The 20,894-nt window shown below is 39.2% G+C and overlaps 1 protein-coding gene across 8 annotated transcripts in view; it reads right to left on the bottom strand.

Moving 5' to 3' along the window:
- LTBP1 (latent transforming growth factor beta binding protein 1) overlaps nt 1–20,894 on the bottom strand; it is a 399,760-nt gene that overhangs the window by 61,181 nt on the left and 317,685 nt on the right. For all 8 annotated transcript variants that reach the window (XM_039250305.1, XM_039250307.1, XM_039250308.1 and 5 more), the window contains 2 exons: nt 17,629–17,751; nt 11,627–11,752 (listed from right to left, as the gene is read on the bottom strand). In XM_039250305.1, the coding sequence (XP_039106236.1) occupies nt 11,627–11,752; nt 17,629–17,751 (249 nt within the window). The remainder of the gene's footprint in view (nt 1–11,626; nt 11,753–17,628; nt 17,752–20,894) is intronic.

The raw sequence follows: 20,894 nt of genomic DNA, 5'->3' as shown, positions 1-20,894 counted from the left end.
TGAGACAAGCAAGCTAACTACCACCACTTTCATTGTAGTAAAGGTCCTAGACAGTATAATTTAAAAAGGTACAATTATTGAAAGAAAATAAATAAAACTAGCACTACGTTATCTGTACACAATATAACTGTTATGTACAAAAGCCAAAAGAATCTGCACATAAACTAATAAAAATAACAAGTAAATTCAGCAGGCTCATAGGTCCAAGGTCAATGCACAAAAATCAAATTGTTATAAGGGTATAATACATTTTTTAAAAGTTCATTTATTTATTTAAAGGGAGTGGGGGAGAGAGACAGAGAAAAGGAGAGAGAGAGAGAATCCCAAGCAGGCTCCACACTGTCAGCACAGAGTGGGGCTCTTGAGCTGAAATCAAGAGTCAGATACTTAACTGACTGAGCCACCCAGGCACCCCAAGGTAAAATATATTTTAAATACCCTTCACAACAATATAAAAATACTGGAAACCTAGCGACAGCAACAACCCTGCCCAAGACTACACAAAAGACTCCCCACAAAACACCAAAATAAATGAAAGAAAACCTAAATAGAAGGATATGTCATATTTATATGTTAAAAGTCTCAATATTGTAAAATATCAAATCTTCCAAAATTGATCTATTGATTCAATGCAACTCCAATCAAAATCTCAGAATTTTTTTTTTGTGAAAAGTGATAGGCTGATTACAAAACTTATACAGTAATGCAAAGGGCCATGAAAAACCCTGACAATTTAGATTAAGAACAAAACTTCACAACTTAGAACTTACAGCACATACATCAGTGTTCATTTTGAAGCTACTATAATTAAAACAATATGCTATTGGTACAAGGATAAACCAATCTGTGGATGGAATGAAGAAGAAAAAGACTCCTATATATTTAAACATGGTTCATGACAAAGTTCCCAGTGCAAATCAATAGGAAAAGGGTACTCTTCTCAATAAAGGGTGATGATCCTTAGGAAATAAGTAAATCTTGACCTCTATTTCACACCATGCACAAAAAACCAATTTCAATCCTCTTATAGATTCCAAATGTGAAACAGAAAACAAAAAAAGCTTTTAGAAGACAATATGAAAAGAGTATCATAATGACTTTAGGGTTTGCAAAAGATCATGGACACAGAAAGTTACTGATCTCAAATGAAATAATTAAAACATTGGCCTTCATCAAAATTAAGAACTTTGGCTCATTTCAACTGACCATTAAGACATTTGTATGGAGTACCCCATTTTGAAGGGGTCTGCTATGCAGGATTAGGTAACTGAAATAATACCCAAAAAGCCAATACTGTATGAAAAGTTGCTGCACACCGGCCCTCACAAAGGAAATGCAAATTGACAGGGTGAGGAAAATACAATACTAAGTATGGCTAACCTTTAAAACAACTGACAATATCAATGACTGACAAGGATGTAGGGCTAAGACACATATTAGAAGCTTGGCGCAGTGTAAACTGGTACTCTGAAAACTGACTGTATCTATGAAATGGAGACATACATGTATTTTAGGACCTAGAGATTATACTCCCAAATTATATCAACAAGAAATTAGTGATTATATCCACTAAAAGCATGTTCAAGAATATTTATAAAAGCTTTTTCATAATAGTCCCTAACTGCTCATCAACAGAATCCATAGTTACAGTATATTTATGCAATGAAATACTATACAGTAATGAAGATGAATGACATATCACTACATACAACAGGCGATTACAAACATAATGCTGAATGTAAGAAGTCAGACACAAGTACCTCTTTTAAGATTCTGCTGACTGTTCAAAAACAGGTCAAACAAAGCCACGGTAATGAAGACAAAATAGTGGTTACTGCTCTGTGTGGCTAATGGGGAAGTGAATGGGGTAAAAATTAGGAAGAAGCCAAATTCGGAGAGAGTGAGAGGCAGGGATAAAGGAAAAATCCCAAGCAGTCTCCACAACACCAGTCCAGAGCCCGATACAGGGTTCAAACTCATCAACTCTGAGGTCATCCATGCCCTGAGGTGAAATCAAGAGTCAGACACTTAACTGGGCCACCAAGGCACCTGAAATCTTTTTTTTTTTTTTTTTAAGTTTATGTATTCATTTTGAGAGAGAGAGAAAGAGAACAAGCAGGGGAGGGGCAGAGCGAGGGGGATAGATGATCTGATGCTGGCTCTGCACTGACAGCAGAGACCTTAAGGGGGGCTTGAACTCACGAACCATGAGATCACAACCTGAGCCCGAGTCGGAAACATAACTAACTGAGCCACCCAGGTGCCCCGTGAACAAAATCATTTTAGATTAACTGCTTTAAACAAAAGTCAAGAAGAGTCTTTCAAATTTCCCTGCTCGGGCACGGAAAGACCAACAGAACGGGGCAAGTGCTCTAAGTCTCAGTGACTCAGTGAGCTCGTGAGGCTCAGGTTCTGTACCTGGAGAGGGCATGTGTCATCAAACAGCTTCGAACGCATGCAGTTTGCACTGGGCACACATCTTCCCACTCACAGAGGGAGAGCCCGGGGTGAGGCAGAGGCACTGGGTGGGGAAGACAATGCATGTGCCAGTTTTTGGTTCAATTATCATAACCCATTATTATGGGTTAAAATCCAAAACTAAGTGTCTGTGATGCTTAAAGGAAAAATTCTGAACGGAATTGAAAAACAGTTCATTTTTAGTGAGACATAAACCACTTTTTTTTTTTTTTTTTTTTGGACAAAAGTGAAACCTGGATACACAAGCCATCTAGGCTTCTTTTAAGAAAAAGAGGATCGGGGCGCCTGGGTGGCTTAGTCGGTTAAGCATCCAACTTTCTCTTAGGTCATGATCTCGCGGTTCGTGGGTTCGAGCCCCGCGTCGGGCTCTGTGCTGACTGCCAGCTCAGAGCCTGGAGCCTGCTTCGGATTCTGTGTCTCCCTCTCTCTCTGACCCTCCCCTGCTCACGCTGTCTCTCTCTCTCTCTTAGAAATAAAAAACATTAAAAAAATTTAAAAAAAAAAAAAAAGAAAGAGGATCACAGTGTATTTCTGAATTTAAAAAGCCATTTCCTTCTAGTTCCTCCACTACATGTACTGACAGATTATAGAAATACGGGAAAAGTGAATGAGAAAGATTTAAATTTGCTACAGAAAAGAAACATTTCTAAAGCCTTCCAGGAAAGAAATGAGAAGAAAGCTTTAAAAATAAAATTTCTCTGCTCCCAAAGGTAAAGAATAAGCCTAATTTACTATTATATAATGGATTATCACGAAAAGCGAAGTATTCAGATAAATTCTCCACGGAGAATAAACTCCACGCCTATCAGAAAAAATGTCTTTAGATACAGAAAAGAGTCTGAACTTTAACCGCCTATTTCTAACCCAAATACTTGCAAAAAAATAATGTGTGAAATACATTTTGTGTTCCTACCGTATATAAAGTGTTTCAAATGCACCATTTTCTCTGAATGAATTTATTCATAACCGCTGGACCATCTTTGGATTAATTTAATAGTTGTACATTTTTATAACTAAGACTTTCTAAAAAATAAACGTCTTCTTTTAACCTTAGAGTCAAGGTGTACGTTCTTCTCTTTTCATATAGCCTTTCTTACGCTAGGAGATGCTGCCAGTAGGCCTGGGAGAAAGCCTACGCACAGGCCAAACATATCAAACCCCAGATTCATCTTTTTGACACTTAGGCCCCAAAAGCAACATGAGATCAGCCAGAAAAACTCCCATTTTTTTTCACCATTCTAATTTTTCTCTTTCTATATTCAAATAGGAGGCCAAGAAAGATCAGTTATGAAACCACAGAAAAATAGACCGTGTATCTCTAGAAATAACAACTCCGACATTTAAATGCAAATAAGCATTAGCATTGCCCATTGGTATATTGGCAGCTGATTCAGGAAGCGTTTTAAAACTCGAAATACTTAGGGGGCGCCTGGGGAAAGTCAGTCACGTGGCAGGCACTCGTAGGGAAAACAAAGGAGGAGGAATTAGAGCAAACTACGTATAAATGAGTTACCCTAGGCTTTATATGATTTATATTTTGGAATTTATATTAAATAAATCTGGGGTTTAAAAGCACATAAAATGTACCATAGACCTTATTTATGTCTAGGCCTGACAACTCAGAACTATCAGACATTTGAAATAAAAAACACTGAGGAGGGGCGCCTGGGTGGCTTACTCGGTTAAGCATCCGACTTTCGCTTAGGTCATGATCTCACGGTTCATGGGTTCAAGCCCTGTGTCGAGCTCTGTGCTGACTGCCAGCTCAGAGCCTGGAGCCTGTTTCAGAGTCTGTGACTCCCTCTCTCTCTGACCCTCCCCTGCTCACGCTGTCTCTCTCTCTCTCTCTCCTAGAAATAAATAAAACATTAAAAAAAAAAAACACTGAGGTACTCTGTGTAGTGTATATTCTGTGAGTGCTGATCAGTGGAAAACAAATAGATGTTAAATTCTTTAGAGGTCCACATATTAAAAAAACAAATGGCAACATAACGAGGACATCAGTGTAAAAAGTGCTCAAATACTAAAAACGATTCACATTCACAGAGCACATTGCATGGGACCTTGCTCCATTCTAGGTTGATACTTACTGGCACACATCAACATACTTCATTCTTACAGTGACTCCATGCAGGTAGTATCATCATTCTCACTATGCACATAGGAAACTGAAGCACACGTGCTTTGGTAACTTACTCAAGTTCGCACAGCTTGGAAACAGAGTAAGAGTCCAAGCCCACATTCTCAGAATCGACAGCCTAACTTTTTAAACACTCTTGTACCCAATAATTATGCAGGGGGTGCTTTAGGGAATTAAGTCTTGAAAAAAAATAGGAAATTCTTCACAAAAATACACAATACACTCAGTTTGGAGTAATTCTACTATATCTATTTCCTGATATTCCAGGGGGAGTTACAGACTACCTCTTCATCTTTTTCATTTAGTCGCCATTTACTGTGCCCTAACTAATTATTCTCAATGCCATACAGGTGTGAACAAGACAGATTGCGATGTCTCATCAGCCTTACAGCCTAAGACTGGGGTCTGACAATAAATAAATAAGAGAAACTAGAAATGGGTGGTTAATAAAAAGGAAAGGGGGAACAGGAAGTGTTAGGGGTGAATGTGAGAAAGGGCGATCAGAAAAGGTTTCCCTGAGAAAGGTACGTTTGAATAAAGACCTCTAATAGAGAGGAGGTGACCATCCCTACACTTCTTAGTATGATAAATCCCTTTGCTTTTAAGGTGTTCATTGCAGCCAAAAACATTCTGATTAATACTAATCTTACCCATGGGTTTGTCATGCAGATTAAATGAGAAGATTGGTTCTGTGTCTCCCTCTCTCTCTGACCACCCCCTGCTCATGCTCTCTCTCTCTCTCTCTCTCTCTCTCAGAAATAAATTTTAAAAAACATTGAAAAAAATGAGAAAATTGGTATAATGCACTTAGCATAGTACCTGGCTCACAAGAAGAACTCAGCAAATGCTAGCTATTATTATTTTTGCTATTGTTTTAATAAAGTCATGAAATCAACTATAACAACCACATAGCAATCCATCAGCTGGATACTTAACAAATAACTGGTTCTGGAATCAATACATTAAGTGTTACAATTCAAGCCTGAAGTCTAGCAATACTATTCACAACAACCTTCCATGACCTATGAAGAACTCTGTTTGCAGACAACATCAAAAGACTCACTGAAATAGAAGCAGGAAGCCTGATGCCCTGGACATGAGCTGGGTGGCAGGAAAAGGTGTTGAGGGGCAGCTTACTATCTACAGACTTCACTTTCTGGCAGTTTCGTGTCCATTTTTTTGGCTGCAAGGAAACTGTTTACCTCTCTGTCTGTGAACAGATGATTTTCCATAGCTCTGGGGTTTTCAAAGGTCAGCAGTGATAAAAGGCTTAGGAAGAGCTCTTGAATTTCTTTGCTACTATTATGAATTTCTTTATAAAAATGTTGATATATGGAAGACAATCAAGCAATGCATGGAAAATATGTATTCCAGATCCAAAAGGAGCTTATTCCAGCAAAATTTCCTCAGCTCTCTCCCTAATGATTTAAACATCCATTTTCACTCACTTCTGCAGAAGTACATTCACAGGAGGAGTGAGCGTGAAGAACAGTAGCCTTTACAACAGGAAGCCACTTCCCTTCTTCACCTGGAATGTCGTATGATCCTTTTCCTTTCTACATGTGAGAGAAAAAGGATCTTATTGTTAACCTAAATTCCCTTTCTTTAGAAAAGAAACACTCAGGTTGTATTCTTACTAGATAAAGCTACTAAAAAACAAAAAAACAAAAAAACAATCCTAAAAATCTTTGGGCCAAGTAGCCAGATGTAATATATTATTGTGTTAGGGCACTTCAATGTCCTACTTGGCTAAATCATTTAAAAAAAATATTTTCTTCGTGGTGACAGATATGAAGTTCTATCTTCATGCCACAAAGCCACCAATTGCATGGCATACTGTCAACAGTGGTTTTATACTTTCTTTCTATACTGTTCATACAAAACGTACCTAAAAGTCTGCAAACAAAATCATGCTTGCTCCCGATTACTTTTTCTTTCTTTCATTTGGCAAAAGTTGCCTTTGCCATATATTCTGGTTCCAATGAACACAAAATTAGCCTAAAAGTTTGAACCTAACTTCTTTCAGGCTTTCTTTCTTACTTTAAAAAAAATGTTTTTTAGTGATTTCTACACCCAACATGAGACTCAAACTCATGATGATGAGATCAAGAGTCATGTGCTCTTCCAACTAAGGCAGTTTTTCTTTTAGTTTTTCTGATATCACCAGTCTCAGTAATATTCAAGAAGCCATCCCTACCACTTGCCCTGGTTATGTTTTCCCTTTCAAATGAGTGAATTAGCAAGAAGTGGTTTGTAGAAGATACGTTAAACAGTTACGGGAGTAGGATCTCTAGAGCTGTTGAACAACGGGACTGTATTCTTTGAATACTCTGGGATTCAGAGTTTAGTCTCCATGTTTTAAGAAGTCCCCTCCCAATCCTTAGAGCTCTCGAATGTTCAATCAGTTTAGAATTATTTTGAAAGTGGGAGAGAAACTTCTTATCACAAATTCTGTCTGAGGTTTATTTTGAAAAGAAATAACTATCCAGGAGAGGAAAATATGGGAGCATAGAGAATTTGAATTAAGGGTTTTTTTTCCTTTCTGATGAAAAACAGATCATTCTAACAATGATTGACTTTCAAAATCAGCAGTTATTTTCTAAAGCAGCTTTAGGTTCACAATAAAATTCCACAGAAAGTTCCCATATTCCCCTTTCCCCACCCAACCCCTTATCCTCTCACCCAGGCTCCCCCAACTGTCAACACTCCTGAACATTTGTTATGACTGATGAACATACAATGATACATCATTATCAATCCAAGTCCACAGTTTACATTAGAGTTTGCTCTTGGTGATATATGTTGATTTTGCTCCCCAGGTTACACAATAGAATCCATGTTGGCAATAGAATAAAGGCCCTCGGCAGACCATCCCATGCCTTTTTATTTACTGACAGGCTATTATTAGCAGGTAGATGGGGAGTGTGAAAAAGGCATTTAATACGGTTTCATTTGTTACCCAGACACAAAATTTTATTACTTCTTTCATTATAAAGGCAAAAACGGTCAAGTCAGAACACCCTAGTTAATATGGTACCAGCTTTCCATTCCTTGCTCCAGCCCTCAGATCTCTCTTACCCTGTTCTACTTGTTTTTCTCACAGGGTTTATCTCTTTCTAGCCTATTATGTAGTTTACATATTAGTTGCCTTCAAGAAAGCAGGAATTTTTGTTGTTGCTCAGTGACATAGCCCCAGTACCTAGAACAGTGCCTGACATGCAGTATACACTAAATATTTGTCTGAATGAATGAATGAATGAATGAATGAATGAATGGAGGTGCCTTCTAAGAGACAGGGAGTGATTTTGGTCATGGTTTGAGGCCTAATTAGCCATAAATAACCAGGTTCTGCAAGCCACTGGTGCTGTGTTGCTGGGCTCCTTCAAGGTCCCCGATAGACCAGTGTGACCACTCTAAGGTGTGAACGGGCTGGAAAGCACAGTGAGGTCTAGACATATCTGATGTCCCCAACTCCACCTGTTGTATAAACTCTCATTCAACCTGGATGCCCAACGGAGAGCACCGTGGCTCCTGGCCAAGAGCAGCATGGAAAGAGAGCCCTGAATGCTGTGATGCAAAGAGGCCAGGGGGCACTTCTCCACAGGGGTCAGGGGACAGGTATGTGACACTTAGGAATCTGACTGTCCCAAGGCTCCCAATTCGTCTATTAACACACATTCTGCTGACAATGATGAAACCAAACCCTGGGTCAGCTTATACATGGGATGGAAAATATTTTTCATGAGTTAAAACTCTACCACTACAACAATAACAAAAAGAAAAAAACTAAAAGAGCAAAAGAATTGTGATTTAAAAAAAAATTTTTTTTATGTCTTTATTTTGAGAGAGAGAGACAGAGAGCGAGCAAGGAAGAGGCAGAGAGTGAGGGAGGCACAGAATCTGAAGCAGCCTCCAGGCTCTGAGCTGTCAGCACAGAGCCCGATACAGGGCTTGAACCCACAGACTGTGAGATCATGACCAAAGCCGAAGTTGGATACTTAACCGAGTGAGCCACCCAGGCGCCCCAAGAATTGTGATGTTTTAAAAACACATGAATAGGATGAACTGGGATACAGAACTCACTGAAAGAGGTAAAAAGTTTCCTTCGCTTTCCTACACAAGATGAACACTCAGGCCAGAGGAGGTAAACATGGCAGCAGGAGGAGTTGAACCACAGTTCCAAGAAGAAAGCAAAGGGAAGAGGAGCAAGTGTAAATTTCTCTGATATCCATGTGTGGGATAGGAGAAAATGACCTGTATGGCATATACAGCATGTTGCAACCTGTACTTATTTATATCCACAAAGTCTAACTATGTTATATTGCTCAAAGGCAAAAACATAATTTTCTGGTATGTACTATCTACTTATGTACCCCAGATTCCCTCCCTGGAACTTAGGCTCCAAGTGGACAAGAACTATGTGTTTTGCCCTCAGAACAGTAACAGTGGGAACAGTAACAGTGCCTGGCACAAGACAGGCTCTCTAACTGCTGAGCAGATGACTACACGAATTAACAGCTCACTCACCACATACTTCCCACTCCACTCCGACTGAATTTTAAAGAACACTGCTGTTCTTCATACCATGTAGGAGAATCAAGGTGTTCCTCCTTCTTCTATCAGGTGCATGTTCCCAGAACACCATACACAGAAGGGAATGGAAAGATCCAGTGATGCTGCTTTTATTTCTATCCAATCCGCCAGACTACTTGAGACTTGAGAGAGTTTATGCTGACAGAGTATGCTTCTTCACTGTGGTTCAGTAACTGTGACCAGACACCAACAACTCCCCGAAGCCAAGGGAAATTGGCAAAGGGCCCTCCTTCCTTCAACTCACGGGATTCAGTCAGCCCAGCTCAGAACAGGAGACGCCAGCCCTTTGTCCCCAAGGCTTCAGCTGCTTAAACCAGAAGCTCAGAAATGAGTTGGTGGATGGGCATGAAGTAAGAGAGCCAGCCACTTCTCAGTGTTCACTCAAGTCCTATATACATCAGTTCCACAGCTAACCCCTGATCACGTGGGCTGGCTTCACCCTACACCACAGCCAGGGGTAGAATCAGGACAGACTGCCACTGCCACAAGATTCAGGCGAAGTCCAACAAAGGAAAATCTGGACTAGTTTAATGTAGTGGAGTAAGCCCATAAAAAATGAGAGGTTTGCAAAGCTTATTCTAGAAAGAGAATAATACGCCTAATAATTAGGGAGATTTCTAGCTACATAGCCATATATCAGCACCGTATTCTAAACTACCTATTTTATTACATACAAAATTGTCTAGCTTCTGGAGTAAAAAATATGGACCAAGGGTCAAAGAAAGTATACTCAAGTATAGTAATTTACAAAGTACCAGAGGCTCTCTAAAAACACATTTTAAAATTCAAGTCTTTGCCAAGTAAATGCCTAACAAAATTAGAACTGCAAGCACATTAGAGTGATTATATAACTCTTGAAGTTGCAGAAATCAGTATTTAAAAAGACACAGAATTAAAGGAAAATCACCAAGTACAAAAGACAAAGGGGATGTGAATGTATTTGCACTGGTATATTCTTCTGGAACAGTAACTTTGACTAGTGAGCATGGGAAGTGACCTGCGTTGTTCTCTGAATGTAGTTTTTGTAGGGCATGACCATCAGCAGTTATAACATGGACCACTGTTCACTGAAGGAAGCCCTTACAATCCATGTTGTATCTGAAGCATCCAGCGTGCACCTTTCTGGAATGCAGGAAAACGTGCATCGGGTGTCATCAGTGACTCAGATGAGCCAGGACCCTGGACCCTCTGCCAGGGAACGCCGTGGTCTCTGTAGAACAGTTATGTGTTCATGCGGTGTATTACTTAAGAACTCTAGTCCTGAGGTCTGAATATAAAATCAATGTAAAACTCAAATCACTGCAACATGGATTCCCTTGCAAACCTCACATGGCCACCTTTAATGATGTTTTTCTCCACTTCCCAACTTTTGATGACTTCCAAACCCCTCAAAATCTGCTTGCTTAAACCGCACCCCACACTATCTCTCTTTCACTTGAAGCCAAATCTGGCATCAGTGTTTTGTCTACTCAGCAGGAGAGCAATTTCAACAATCTCCTGCTTTTTATAAGATCGGTTTATGCTTCCCAATATAATAATTAGTTTCAGATGAACCTGGTCGCTATTCCTCGGCATGATTCCGCTGTGGTACTAGCAAGGAGGGTAGGTACTTCCTCTTGTGCTGTTTTTGTTTTTTGTTTTTAAAACAAAGAATCTGGGTACCATCACAGACCCAGAACAGAACCTTCACAATTTACTTCTTTAAAACTTTAGCTGGGTTTTGATAACCTAGAAGCTCAAAGAGACAGACTGACATTATGATTATGGGAATCTCCTCGGTTTACTTTGAAAAACGTTCAGGTGAATTATTCCTCAATTTGTCAAACTACAATAAATCATGAAGAACACACATCTTATGAACAAGAACAGCACTGGATCTCTGGAAAGACACAGAGGTGGCAAATAGGGAGCCAACATTGTCATCTTAATGTCGTACACCATAATTCACTTTTAAGGAGATAATAAATATGCACTAGAGCTAAGGATGTTAGAGAAATTCCTGGAAAATCTCTGCTATCAGTGCTAACAGAGAAAAATCACACGAGACATGTTTACAACGATGAGGATGATCTATATGACCCCTACTCAAAACTGGCTGAGTCTGGAGTTCCATCAGGGGATTGCTGATGTTTCCTCCACATCTCCCACGTGTACCTAAAATCATCCTGTCCTGCACATTTCGACTAATTAATTCAGTACTAGTAGTGGAATCATCTGTATTTTCACCAGCATGACCTTTGGTCACCATACTTGCGAATCCCAGCAATTCTCGAGCTGTGACTGCAGGCAGGAGTCACCTGTATGCAAACATACTTCGAGGCCTTCAATTAGGAGTATCGCTTAGTGTCTTAGAGTCTTTGCCTGCCTCTCTGTGTTATATGAATTAATTACATGACCGCTTACGGTTTATCTTACCTTCACATGTACGGCCATCTGCAGAAATCGAGAAACCCTGTTCGCAGACACAGTGAAAAGAACCATCTGTGTTCAGACACTCTCCATGAGGATCACAGAGTCCAGGCTGTTCACATTCATTAATATCTAAAATCAAAAAGAGTTCCAAATAGGTGAAAAAGAAAATGTTTTCCTTTGCTTTCATATGATAGCAGATATACAGTAAGTACATCCATCACAAAAGGGTCAGACACTTATTTTGTGGCACAACTATCCTGTCTGTATATATATACCAGACCACAAGTTGGACTGTTCTGAGAGAGAAACTATTTAGGTCCAATCATATGAAGAAGCCAATGTTCAACCATTTTTAATCTACAAACGGAGCATTTTCACTTTCATTGGTTCAACCTGAAGGCACCTCCCCCCACCTTTTTTAAATTTTAAGACCTATTGTAGGCTTAGGAACACTCTAGCAAAAAACTTCTCTGAGAAACAGTCTTCATCAGTGAGCATGCTGTGTTCCCCTTGCCCTCCTCTGTTTCTATGCACACACATCTTTTGTAGCCCCACAGCATTATGTTACCTCCATCCCATCCTCTCCTACGATGTGAACTTTTTTTTTAGTATTATTAAAGTTTTTATTTATTTTTGAGAGAGAATGAGAGAGTGCACACTTGCGAGCAAGAGAGGGACAGAAATGGAGACAGAGGATCCCAAGTGGGCTCCATGCTGACAGCAGAGGACTTGATCATGACCCAAGCGAAAGTCGGATGCTTAACTGAGTGAACCACCCCAGTGCCCCCAATGTGAACTTAAAGGCAAAGACGGGATGGTTATTGATGGTGTTTGGCTCCAAGTGGTACTTTACATATATCTGCTGAATATATGAATAAGATTCCAAGCTATATTTGGTTGCAAATGGATAAAAGAGATAAAGTACAAGAAAAATAAGGCCTTTCAGACTAGGAAAGTGTTTACTACTTGCACAGCTTTGTGATGATGCAATTAGGGAATGAGGATCAAGTGCCTAGTGCAGTGCCTAACATAGCTAAGGGTCAAAAAGTGGTAGCTATCATTACTTTTTTATAATATTTATTTTGAGAGAGAGAGAAAGAGAGAGCAAGCATGAGCAGAGGAGGGACAGAGAGTGAGAGAATTCCTGATGTGGGGCTTGATCTCACAAGCTATGAGATGATGACCTCAGCCAAAATCAAGAGTCGGACACTTAAACAAATGAGTCACCAAGGCGCCCCGCTAGCTATGAGTATTAAGACTCGTGAACAAATAATGGTGTAAACTTGAGTTGGCTATCTTACACTCTGCTTGTCCTTAATGAAGAATGATGACGTTCCCCATGGCCAGGGTCATGATGCACTCCTCAACACTGATAGTACATGAAAGTGAAATGTTCATCAAACTAGTCCTGATTATTTTGGATAGTAGTGCCCACATTGACAACATATGGAATCCTGCCGAATGGTTCCCCTATTCACACTGGTACTGACACATGCAACTACCTATCTGCACTGTATTTTAGTCACTGTTACTCAGCTGTGTCTCTTATTACAGTGACTGCTCCTTGAATCAGTGTAATATTTGAATGGAGTCCCTAACTCCTCATACAGCACATTCATAGTGTATTAAGAATGTTTATCCACCACAAAGTTTCAGGGATATTCATTCTCCCCTGATTAAACCATGATGGGTTAAGGAACTCTTAGTTTTCGGGGGCCATGAAAACTATCACAAGTTCTTGGCACCATGCAGTCAGGAACCCTAGTAAGGCCATTTTCCTACCTTGCTTAAGTCTCCAAAATTCTCCTTTATCTCTTAGTAAAGTAAAGAGACCCTTGATACATCTTTCTAGAAGTCCATCTTTAATTCAGTTAAAAACAGTGAATGCTTTTTAAAAAAAATTTAATGTTTATTTATTTTTGAGAGAGAAAGAGATAGAGCGAGAAAGAGCAAGAGAGCGTGCACGAGTAGGGAGGGTCAGAGAGATGGAGACACAGAATCCAAAGCAGGCTCCAGTTTCCGAGGTGTCGGTACAGAGCCTGATGTGGGGCTCGAACTCACAAACTGTGAGATCATGACCTGAGCTGAAGTCGGACGCTTAACTGACTGAGCCACACAGACGCCCCTCGTTTACTGAATGCTTTCTATGAGAAGGCTGAACAGGCTGGAGCACTTGCCATTTTGAAGCTCACAGTGTAATAGGGGGCAGGAGCCACCATGAATAATTGTTAAGCTTAATAGGCACATGGAGAAGGTATGGATTATGAGCTCTTCCCAGTGACTTCTAGAATGTGCTGAACCATCAACCCTACAGTTCTCCTCCATAAAGTCATCCCTATCTCTGCATCCAGGATCCCTGGGTGCTCTTCCTTTTATCCTGTTCATCTCATTGTGTGACAGAAATGCTGGCAGTATCACTGATTTAGTCATCTCTCTATATTAATTCCTACCTCCTCACCATTCCTCCTGCCATATAATTTGGACTAGCTGGCCTACCCACTGCCGAATCAAAGTGAGAAACCAAGCACAAATTACTCATATTTTCTTAACAATACTACCCCACTTTTGTCATTGTCGCTAATTTAAAAATATTTCAAGGAAGAGCAATAAATCATTTTCTATTTGACTATTTCTCAATGTGACTTCACTCTGAAATTCTTCACTTCTTTTATAAAATCTCTGATACCTTCTATGATTGGTTTCTAACTACTGGTAATATCTTCGATGGGTCATCTCTTTTTAACTCTGACCTTCTCTGGGCTTTTAGTTGCATTCTTTCGTCCCAACCTGCTGCCCTGAGTTACTTCTATCTGGGCAACTAGGTTCAATAAAGTTCCACTGGCCTGGGGATCAAGCCCAAGGTCCATATCCATCTGGTGAAACCCAATAACTTATCCAAGACCTTCTTATTATTTTACCCTATGTCTCAATGTTGGCCCTTTAAAAGCTGCCAGCTTGCAACTTTGCACAGAGAATAATGTGCATCAAGTTCTTGCTTCAAGAGAAGTCACTGATTAACAAATAATTGTCTAAAAAGTTTGATGACAGGAACTGAAGGCGAATTCCCAGACTTTTTTCCAGGAAACCGCTAAGAAAGAACAACACGAGTATCTGGAACTAGAGAAACATATGCATTCAATTTGGGTTGTACTTATTGAGGCATTTCTAAACTATGCTGCTAGTAACTCAGCTGAAAGCCAGACTATATTTAAGTTGGGTTTCTTTCATGGGTCCGAGATTCCACAGAAATTCACAATTTGGCATGTGGAAGTCAAAACGCGAAACTGAAGTGTGTTCTGAATCTCAAATGTAGGCTGTCACATTCCTACACAGACTATTAACATGGAATTTCCATGCTGTCTGTATCTCAGCATTAATTTCACTGGGGGAAGAGACTATTACACTTCCAAGTGAAAATGCCTTACTGAATGTGGAACTATCTTCAGATTGTTAGGTAAAAGTTTAAAGCTTACATCTATCACACATGGCCATTCAAGTATGTCCTATGGTTATTAGCACTGGCATCAATTACATTTTCAGCATTAAAACAAACTCTGAAATCTACGCCAATGTACAGAATGTGACCTGGCCATGAGACCAGACAGAAGTAGACTAGTGACTTCAGGCAGAGTGAAAGATCACAAGGCTGCCTCCAGGGAGAGAAGGTGGGTGATGGAGCAGACTCATAGGTAATATTCTTTAAATGGTACCAAAACCTGCTTCAGGAATATTTTTCATTTGTTTGGATTTAAGTTTTTCAAGCAGACATAGTAATTTATTCTGGAAAACAAGAATCACCAATGCGATAGAGCATGAAGTGAATTTAATAATGATTTAGAGTTGATCAAACATGTTTGGGTTTGAGTTGATATCAAATCACAAACAAATTTAACGTACTGAGAGAAGACAGTAGTGCAACTAATAAATCAGATGACTAAATTACTTCCTTATGATTTGGCTCTAGAAGTGTCTGAAATCTGCAAAATGAAATCATTGTCCATTTATACAAGGCTGGGTTTGCCTCTATTAGGTCAAAATATTGTGGTGGAGAGGAATTAGAAAAGAAAGAGGAATCAGAAAAGAAAGTATTGCTTTTAAACCCAAATGTCTATAATAAAAACAGGATACAGTTGTTCTTTTTTTAGGGGGCATTTCTTGGCATTTTTATATAAGCCAAGATTCATTTCAAGATGTAAAAGTTCCAAAATGGAAATATTCACACATAATTTATAATTGAAATATTTCTTCTCTATTGCCTTAAATCCAAGCACATTTAGTTTCTGCACTGGAAATACTGAAAACTTTAAATTCACCTTACTACATTCAAGATGGCAAATAAATACAGGCTATCACAGTATACAGTTAAATCTTGGGATCAGTAAGTAAATTAATTTTAAAAGATCTTGAGGCCAGGGCTCATGTCTTTTGTATTTCAGGGACACACAGCTGGGTGTGGGTAATGGAATGGACATAGGGAATATTTCAGTACCACATATGAGAGAGTACAGACCATCTTCCCTATCAAGTAGTATACATCTGGGGCACGTGAAGGGAGGCACAATTGATGACAATCCACAACAAAAAAATCATTCATGTCCAGTAGCAGTACATAAGGAGGAACTCCAACAATCCTTTACTTATTTGTACTTTGGGATTCACTTCAGAGTTTGCCAACAGAGGGGGGACAGTGACCAGAAAATATTTACCCAAGTAGCAGAAATGAATCTGTATAAAGGTAACAAAATGAATCTGTGTAAATGGAAACAACAAGAATGGGTTTATGAAGACTAATAACAAAGAAATCCTGGGGGATTTTTTTTTAGGTGAAGCTAAAAATGTTGGGACAAAGGATCTACACAATCTGAGTTTTTAGTCCTTAGCATTACCAGTAACTCAGTGTGTTATCCTGGGGGAAAAACACTGAATCTTCGTCTTCGTCCTTTTGGCTATAAATGTAATAATAATTGGTAGGGCAATGTCGGGAAGAATAGCAGAAAAAGATCTTGGATTCAAATCTCAGCTCTACGACTTACTAAGGAGGAGCATGCTAATTAACGTCTCTGAGCCTCAGTTACTCAAGCACAAAATGGATATTAAAAACAGCTGCCTCTTAAATTCTCCATAAATCCTTGAGGGACCTAGAGTAATTTGCGCATAGTAGGTGTTCAAATAAAGCTCTTGTGATTGGTGCAGTGTTCCTTTTTTTTTTTTAAATGTTTATTTATTTTTGAGAGAGAGAGAGAGAGAGAGAGAGAAAGAGAGAGAGAAAGAGAGAGACTGAGTGCAAGCAGGGGAGGGGCAGAGAGAGAGGAAGACACAGAATGAGAAGCAGGTTCCAGGCTCTGAGCTGTCAGCACAGAGCCCGATGCCCATTGTGGGGCTCAAACTCATTAAGCTGTGAGATCATGACCTGAGCTGAAGTCGGACGCTCAACCGACTTAGCCACTCAGACGTCCCATGGCACAGTGTTCTTATTAGTGCCTTGTGTCCTCTACACCTGTGTTTGGGAGCTGAACTGTGATAGCCCTTGAAAGAAATAGAAATCCTATCTTCTATACCTTTATAATTTTGACCCAATCATTAATGAGGTTTTTTTAGGAAGAGGAAAAGCTGGACAGTGGATAAAACAGGGATCAAGGAAAGGATGGATAAGTACCAGCAATGAGACAAAATGAAATATACCCATGAAGGACATAAAAAAGCCCGAATTTATAATATAGCACCAAGACGGGCTCACGGAAGGAACAGCAAAGTACAAGTGATCTCAGTTACCATGGGAGCATGCAAAACCAGTACACAGCTCCAAAAGGCAGGGTTTTCAGTTACCATGGTGCTGTGCAAAGAGAGAACTTCCCATCCTTGATGCAAACCCAAGAAAGATATTTTAATACCATAAACCGGCACAGCTCCTTTCTATATAAATGGGTAAAACCACAGACTATCATCATGAAGCATCACAGAACTGAACAACTATGCAAATTAGGACTTAATCAACAGGGAAGTACCTTGACATCCTTTATTGTCATTTAGCTGGAATCCATCGGGACAAGTACAATCATAGGACCCTTCCGTATTAATGCAGTCTCCTCCCTGGCAAACGCTGTTGTCCTCCAAGCATTCATTGATATCTGTATGTCAATTAAAAAAATTTTAAAGGTGGAATAAACTATATTTAAAAACTAAGCGTTACCCTTACACACAAAAATCACAAAAACGAACATTATTTTACAGCTGTCACATGATTTTTAATGGAGGACAGCTTTTTAACTTCCAGAGTTTTTCAAAACAAAATATTTTGAAAAGATTTTGGCTTTGAATGATATGTAAATTAAAGTTTCAACATCAAATGACATTTGGAAGAGGAAAAGTCAAAATTCTGTACTCAACAATTTACTTGGTTACGTTCTTGGTAATAAAAGGGAATAAAAAAGAGCCTTTAAATATGTATTTAGAATTTCCTGAGCATTTATTTATACAAGATCCTGTATGATGTATTACAAGAACAATTCTCAAGTATTTGGCATGATTCCTTCTCACAAAGGGAAAAGACTGTTCAAAGACACCCAAATTATATTAATAAAAATGAACATGAAATATCATATTGCTTTATACGTTCAAAAAAATTTAAGCTAAGAGCTGTCAAAATACATAATCACTGGTCAAAAGAATGGTACCAACTTCATGCGTCACAGGGATTTTGAGACAAGGTATCATAAAAATCAAAGGTGGCTTCACGTAACAGAAGGGATTTACTTGAGGCCTGGACAGCAGGGTGGAAAGCTGGGGATGGGGGGAGGAGGGGATTTTGGAGGGAAAGGGAATCAGCAAGATCAAAAGTTTCATTGAAGCCACTTACTCAGCAGCTATCACCAACAGGTTTGAGGTTGACTGGATTTTTTAAATGCATATATTTATAGCATATGTGCAACTAAACATGGTTTACGTTACCAATAATGAGTTCTGACTGTGAGCGTGTGAGACAATTAATGACCCCCCTCACGGCATGAATGCTGGGCAGATCTTGCACGAGGGCTGTTTATTACCACAGTTACTTCCAGTCAGAGCTCATTATCCCTAACACAGTCCATGACTCCCTCTTCTGTTGTCTGTGCAGGATTTCAATTATTAGCACTGCAGAAAGCTAAGGAACAAAACCATCTTTGTTTTCTCAGAATTTTGGCGTAGGATGGCATTTCTTGCAAATAATTATGATTGCTGTGAAAATGCATGAGAAGTTCCAGGAAGAAGTGAACACGGAGACTGGTGCAGTCTGAATCTCCTCGCTGTCTCGTTCAGAATGTTGGCACACCAGCTCAAATTTTCCTCATAGAACCCAATCCATGTACTAACTGGCTCCTGTACCGTTCATGAGGCAAGTAAAAGAGAAATGAGAAAGCACCTTCTAATTTCATTCCACCAAAAGAAAAACAAGTTATACTTATTTTAGGCTTCCCCTAGATCAAAATGTTACTGAATCCTGATCCTAAAACATAAAACCCAGCTGACGTGACTTTGTCACAACTGAAGTGGGTTATTACTTTTTTAGTGTGTTTTCCCAACTTCCCTGAAGTATAATTTATAGACAACACACGCATCTAATACTAAGAACCCAGTTCAACGGGTTTTGACAAATGTAGATACATTCTTGTGACCACGATCACAATCAAGGTACAGGGATTTCTCTATCAGTTTACATCTGCTGGGATCACTGGTGGATTCTTTAATCATTGCAAATGCAATCATTTTTTAAGGAATTGTGAAAGATCTCTGCGACAATCTCTTTAGTTACAAACTATTCCTTAGTTATAAACATAAGGCTTGTAACATTTCCCTTTGACTCTTTTTCCAGTCTGATCTTAAAATTTCCATTCCTAATTAACCTAGTGCCTTGGGTGGTATAATTGCCATGGAAGAGACATTAAGAGAAAATTATGCACGAGACAGATAAGAGGATGCAGAAATAAGTGTCTCTCTTGAAGTGTGAATATGCCACAGAAAGTTCTGTTCAGCTAACTGACCCCTGCTATATCAACATTTCTGAAAGTGGAAATGAAGTTAATTGAGAATAGGCTTTTAGATATAAATTCTATGAAAATAAGTTGTAAACCCCAAACTCTCTTATTTTCAATAATGATTTTGACAAATGGGGATAAACCCCAGTCTACTATGTATGAATCTCTGCCATAAAACATGCATTAAATGAATCAGTTGGACCAGCCATAAAAGAAAAAAAAAAGGTGTAGGCATTTCCATCACTCTAAAAGTTTCCTTTCCTTGTGCCATTTTTTCTCTTTGGCTTCCTCTGATCAGCATAGTGTTTCTGAGATTGATCTAAGTTATTGTGTGTACCAACAGCTCTCTCTTCTTTATTGCTTAGTATTCTACCTTATGAAGGTGCCACAATTTGTTGACCCATTCACTTGGATTGTTTACACTGTGGCTATTATGAATAAAGTTTGGATAAACATTCATGTATACACCTATGTGTAACCAGAAGCTTTCATTTTTCCTTGAGTAAATTCCTAGGGGTAGAGTAGCTGTGTCACATAGTAAGTTTACTTGTGATAAAATGGTCTCCTAAAGTGGTTGCACCACTTTACATTCCCACAGGCAGGCGTGAGAGCTCCTGGTTTCCACATTTATTATAACAGGTCTACAGCTATTCTAATAAGTGCTGAGTTGGTTGTTTTTGAGATTTACCTTTCTTTGTTCTGTAGGAAACTGAGACACCCAATGAAAGGCCTATTTGACCAGCATTATATGAAAAAACCTCAATACCAAAAAGATGAAGGAGAGTCCTGAGAACATGCATTTCATCAACAAGAGAAATACTCCGTATCCTAGGTGTTTGCCTTAGTGTAATGGAAACAGATCAGCTTTGTTCACACTACTTTAAAAATAATTTCATGTTCATTTTTCAAAATCTAAGAGAAATGACATATGTGAGGAAAAGAAACATTATCCTGTGTTTGTAAATAACTATAGATTTGAAAATTCAGTGAATTCGAGTCTGATTTAATCTAAATTTTTTTAAAAGACTTCTGTGTTTAAAAAAAAAAAAAAGTAGATTGAATGTTAAGAAAGCCCAAAACAGGATGGTGGGGCACCGCCCCCTAGGATGGCAGGAAAGATAGAGCCCTTCCAGGGTCTGGGCAACAGGCTGTAGGGAAACAACAGTTAATCTTGGTTACTCCTTCTCTCCTAAATCCTAAACCCTTTGCATTGGTCAAAGTCTCCAGGGCTATCTGTGCTGTTAAATCCCATGGTCAAA

The sequence above is a fragment of the Hyaena hyaena genome, unplaced genomic scaffold (genome assembly GCF_003009895.1).
Source record: "Hyaena hyaena isolate Hyena2069 unplaced genomic scaffold, ASM300989v1 scaffold_362, whole genome shotgun sequence".
In the NCBI taxonomy this organism is placed as follows: Eukaryota; Metazoa; Chordata; class Mammalia; order Carnivora; family Hyaenidae; genus Hyaena; species Hyaena hyaena.
The sequence above is the reverse complement of the archived record's forward strand: the minus strand, read 5'-3'. Positions and strand labels throughout refer to the sequence as shown.